A 6000-nucleotide genomic window follows, 5' to 3' on the forward strand; every position below is an offset into this window, starting at 1 on the left:
AAATACTGGTCTAAATGAACATCAGAGCCCCTTTCAAGTCTAGTAGTCTTTGATTTTCTGGTTTTTTATTTTTGAATTTTTATCAGACTTTAAAACAATATTTTGAATATAAAAGTAATTTTTAGTTAGAATTTTAAATAAGAAATGAGTTGCAAGCTCTTCTCTAACCAAGGTACACGATAGTATCAAAATAAAAGGAAAAGTTATTTGATCCATATTGTTCTTTATATTAACTACAGGTTGTCAATGAGAGCTATTCAGTTTAGTAATCAGTAATTTCATTAGTTTTGGAAGCTATAATTGACAAATACCAGATAGCAGCCTTGGGTTTTTGCAGGCAATGCATTACAGATCAAGATGCATATTCATATTTTTCTATTTCTTTGTAATGATAGTTTTCATAGTAAACATATATTTTCACTTTATTTCCAAATATTTTTACATTGGTGTAATTTTATTTTCTAATACAAACTTCATAATTTACATGTATTGCTAAAAAAGCAGACACAAAAAAGTTTTCTGTTTCATCCATATTATCACTGGTGACTGACATCACTTAGTATTCACATAGTGGTAAGTGATATAACTGGCCAAATCTCTATGTTATCAACATTCAAACTTGGTACACATTTTACTGAGAATATTCTGTTTAAAGAAAATGAAGAATAAATACATACTGTTAAGCTTGCAGAGTTCTGGAATCTATTTTCTGAGGATAAAGTAACATGGCCTGAAGAGTAACTAAATTTTTTATCAGGATAACTTTTAATAGAGATTGTTGCATCAAATTCTTCGGTATATCCATAAACTTGAATTACAATATTTTCAGATGCTCCAACACGAAACATTTTTGGTGCCGAAATGACATACCTGTTGAAATAGGAAAAGAGTAGGACCCATATCTTGAGGTGATTTATTCTGTTATATTTCTAATTTTTTCATCTCACTTGAGAGATTCAAATAGGCATATTTTCTTAACTTAAAAGTGATTATTTTAAAATCAAAATTTCTCAGTGATCCATGATAATCTCGGCATGGTTTCCCAGAAGTAGTAGCTTAGAAATAAAACTTGAGAAATAGAACTGGAGATTCAGTTAACATTTAGAAGTAATAACACCTTCCCTGAGCTACTGCAGCAGAGAAAGACTTTGAATGCTGTTGTCTGGAACATGTAAATGGAGTCAGTATTTTTGCTCAATGAAGAAAAAAGCAATAAAGATGCCAGTGCTTGAATTGCAGCTCTGTCATCTACTGACTGAATGACCATGGTAAAACCACCAACACTTTTAAGACCAAAATAATTTACCTGTGAAAATACCACCTTCCTGACCAGCTTGCAGTAAGGAGGAAATGAGATACATACATAGTAGGTATGTATGCTTTACATATATGATTTGTACTCAATAAATGTTAAGATTCATTAATTTCACTAAATTAGTTAAAAGGAAGTGATTTTAGAAGTATTGTGTTACACCATGAGTGGATAAAGAAAACGATATAGTAAAGGTGAGCTGGGAGAAGGCATTTAGAAACAGAAGGAGTGATGGAGGTCTTTGAAAATAGTAACAATCATACAACAATAATGATATTATTAAGTGAATAGTTACCAGAGGAGAGGAGAGGCTGCATTAGCACTCTATATACACTCTCTTAATTTTATAACAGGCCAATAGTGTAGATACTAATATTATTCCTATTTTGCAAGTGAAAAGAGGATAATTTGACCAAGGTCACATCGCTTACAAGTGAATGAGGCAGAACTTTATATTCAGGTCTTTCAGTAGTTAAAAGTGTATAATTGAGGTCAAGGTTACAAGCTATGTTCACAATCACAGGCTATTACTTCCAGTTTTATTTTTCATGTGGTTTATACAAGAATAGTAATGAATCTATACAAGTTTTTAAAGTAACATTTTTAAATGTGTGTATTTTCATTGTTTTTAAAAAGAAAACTTAAAAATATAAACTAGGTTATTAATTAAATATCATGAAATTTTCTCATTTGAATAGTGAGAGCTACATGTGCTAATATAGAGGAAGAGAGAAGTGTGCTTCAACCCAAAAGGTCATAGATACTAATTCAAGTGACAGAACAGGCCTGGAGGCCACCTGCTACTCCACCTTGCAGAACTGTCAACATTAGGACATTAAAAAAAAAAAAAAAAGTCAGCAAGTCTTTAGTAACAATGAAATTAGCTTGAAAACAATTCCATCCTTTTAAAACATCTGGCAGTCTCCTACATGACAACTAATTTGGAACCACTTATAGACAAATTATAAAAGAGGTGAAAGATTCTCCAGAGTTCCAGTCATCATCTGAATTCCTTATACACTTATGGAACAGCAGAAAATGAGAAAAGTTAAGCTCCGGTGGTAATAATGTACATTTCCTGAAATCTTACCCTGTGCTAGGAGCTGTTTTTTTTTTTTTTTTAAAGATTTTATTTATTTGTCAGAGAGAGGGAGAGTGAGTGAGCACAGGCAGACAGAATGGCAGGCAGAGGCAGAGGGAGAAGCAGGCTCCCTGTCGAGCAAGGAGCCCGATGTGGGACTCGATCCCAGGATGCTGGGATCATGACCTGAGCCAAAGGCAGCTGCTTAACCAACTGAGCCACCCAGGCATCCCTGCTAGGAGCTGTTTTAAGGAATATCTATATACATATTTTCACTGTGTTGTTACAACCACTCTGTCACTCTTTGAGAAAGGTCTTATTATTACTCTCATTTCACAGATGAAGAGAAGTGATAATTTACTTGCCCAAGGTCAAGCAATTAAGTTATAGAATTAGGAACTGAACCTAAGCAGCCTTTTTCCTGAATTAACAATTTCAATTGCTATACTAAACTGGATTTAGCAAGAGTTTTGTAATCTGAAAAATCTAGGGGGCGGGGAAGCTATTTCAGTTTCAGCATTCTGAGAAGTTTTATCTTTTCCAGTTTAATATTGTTTTAATTTTGAATTGTCTATGTGGTGGTGGCAGTGACAAAACATAAAATATTCAGTATTTAGAAGTACCTGAAAGATGGCTTTGGAATCACCCTTCATACAGATTTTGGTCCTTACTGGTTTATCAGTACCACAATCACATAAAAAAAACATACTGAAAAAATATTTCACACTTTTCTTATTTTCTTTCAACAGTTTAAAAAGATCAGGCTACTGAGCTTGCAGGGAGGCAACAATATCATTTTGGCTTCTACTTAGAATGTTCTTTCCCCAGATATTTACATAGTTTGCTCCCTCCTCGTTTCCTTCAAGCTCTGTTTGAGGGTCACCTCCTTAAAGAAACCTTTCCTTTCTACATTTTTGGGTAATGTAACATTATTTCCTTATCCTCGGATTCTCCTTTATTTTTTTCTTCCTTGCATAATAACCACCTGACTTTATTTATTCCTTCATTATTGGTTCATTCATCCATCCATGATTTGCTTCTCCCACTAGAATGCAAGCTTTATACCATCTACTATATACCAATGCCTATCACATGGTAGGTGCTCAATGAATTTTTGTTGAATCAATCACTTAATCAAATTAATTAAACTGGTTGCCGTGCCACAAATGGTACACTCTCACTTTTTCAAAGAGAAGAGAAGAGATGCTCATTAAAGGCCAGTACAGTGTAGTGGAAAGAATTCAGAGTCATGGGACCCGGGTCCTAGTCCTAGTCCTACCACTGATTTGAACCCACTAATCTCAATATTTCTTGAACTTCTGCCACTTGTCTTTTAAAAAGGGATATACAAGAACTACTTGGGAAATGAGGTGATTGTGGCTGTGTGAAAAGATCAGATTGGGGTGGGAGAGGTTATAAATTTATGATAGCCTGGGTATACATATATATTTTACATATTTGTGTATATATATTTATGACAAAATGAAAAAAAAATTGAATTGGTATGAAAGAGACCTTAATAAAAGCCTTGCTTTTGTCTCCTTCTAGCAGCATGATCTTTGCATGTCACTTTCCCCTCTGTCTGGATTTATCCTTATTTGTGAAATGAGTAGATTCAATTAGATACTCTCCAGTTCCTTCTCAGTACTAAAATGTTATTTCTAGATACAAAATTAGTATTTTTAAGGCATACCTTAAAATGCACAATATTTCAATCATAACATTAAAATTTGTGAAGAACTCACAAATTTAGAAATAATTACAACCTTTTTTCAAACCACAGTATTAGAATGGAACCCAAAATAACACTTGCTTTACTATGTATAGTAACTGGAACACACAAAGAAAACTATGTACCAAATACAAATAATCAATCAATGGCAAGAAACCTTATCATCTTGAGTTTATTTTGTGCTTTTTAGAAGAGGAAGTCAAACAATCACTTATGTAAACTTTTATAAATAACAATCCCATAAAGCTGACATATTGTTAGCCATTCATCACATCAAGATGCTTCCATGACATTCTCATTCAGAGATGAGACTATTCACTTGGTATTCTAGGAAGCAGAAACTTATTTTCAAATTAACACTGTTAAATTTGGCACTCACTGCAACTAAGATGCATTGAAAAATGAAGATGGGTTCGTTTACTTACGTTTGTTCCTGTCCCCAACTTTTACCCAGGAAGATTAAAAAACAAAGTATGCCCCAAAGGCCCATGGCTGGAGTTAGCAGTAAACCATGGATATAACCTTTTTGAAGTTACTCTCCTTTTAAGTAAACTGAGCTTGAAGAATTTGGGTAAATTAGTTTACTGGTTAATTATTAATGTCAGAAAGAGAAACTAATCAGAACTGAAACACCCTTTAGTGCCCAGATGCAAAGGTATTTACAAGGAGAGATTTATTTTGATTAATACAAATAAGGGTACTCTAACAGGGTAATTTGGCACTTCAATGAATGGCTCAAAGCCAGAAGCTAATAAGTCTCATTGCCTTTAGCCTTTCTGCTCTTGATTAGGACAATCATTCTGATGTATCATCTGTGAGCACACCTTTGGTAGATCCACTCTGATACTGACAAAGACCCACTTGGATTCAGTTTCAAAATGAGGTGATTTGGGGATGGGTCAGGTTTGGACAAGGCTCATGAGGTAGTCTTTCTAGAGAAATCCTGAGTAGTAGTATCAATGGCATTGGAAATGGCCTAAGGATAAGATGGATCTGCAAAGAAGCTCTGTAGAATGGTTCCTAGGCCTGTCTCAGTCTAGAGAAGAAGCTGAACTTTAGGGAGAGGAAAGATTGTGACAGGCAATGAAAATGCTATGCTGAGGACCTGACATCATTCCCTAGGAGATAGCCAAGCAAATACTTTAATATTTGGTAGGGAGTGGATAGCCTCTAATATCTCTTAATTTATATTACACAAATTTGAAGTTTGTATTCATTCTGATGCAGAATATCATTTAAAAAAAATAAATTCGCGTTTATACTTTAAGTGAAGATTTTAATAATTGTAATATAAGAAACAAAGAAAAAGCTTCCTATAACAAATGAATCTAGTAACTACAGGATGAAATAAAATTTTTTTAAATTAACATATAATGTATTACTTGCCCCCAGGGATACAGGTCTGTGAATCATCAGGCTTACACATTTCATAGCACTCACCATAGCACATACCCTCCCCAATGTCCATAACCCCCCACCCTATCTCTACCGTCCTACCACCCAGCAACCCTCAGTTTGTTTCCTGAGATTAAGAGTCTCTTATGGAGGCACCTGGGTGGCTCAGTGAGTTAAGGCCTCTGCCTTTGGCTTGGGTCGTGATTCCAGGGTCCTGGGATCGAGCCCCACATAGGGCTCTCTGCTCAGTGGGAAGCCTGCATCCTCCTCTCTCTCTGCCTACTTGTGATCTCTCTGTCAAATAAATAAATAAAATCTTAAAAAAAAAAAGTCTCTTATGGTTTGTCTCCCTCTCGATCCCATCTTGTTTCATTTTGGATGAAATAAAATTTTATCTTTGAGATTTTTATGTTTTATGTTCACTAGAAAAATTTTTATACACAACCTTCCTATTATTTGTACTCATTTCTACCTTACTAT

At 34.5% G+C, this 6000-nt stretch overlaps 1 protein-coding gene across 1 annotated transcript in view; it reads right to left on the reverse strand.

The window, feature by feature from the left end:
- C5 (complement C5) overlaps nucleotides 1-4674 on the reverse strand; it is an 89466-nt gene extending 84792 nt beyond the window's left edge. Inside the window, exons 1-2 of the mRNA XM_082695006.1 lie at nucleotides 4551-4674; nucleotides 678-870 (exon numbers count right to left, since the gene is read on the reverse strand). Coding sequence (XP_082551132.1) covers nucleotides 678-870; nucleotides 4551-4615 — 258 coding nt within the window. The 5' untranslated portion in view covers nucleotides 4616-4674. The remainder of the gene's footprint in view (nucleotides 1-677; nucleotides 871-4550) is intronic.
- Between the last annotated feature and the right edge of the window lie 1326 nt (nucleotides 4675-6000).

Source organism: Mustela nivalis, assembly GCF_964662115.1.
Source record: "Mustela nivalis genome assembly, chromosome: 13".
Classification (NCBI taxonomy): Eukaryota; Metazoa; Chordata; class Mammalia; order Carnivora; family Mustelidae; genus Mustela; species Mustela nivalis.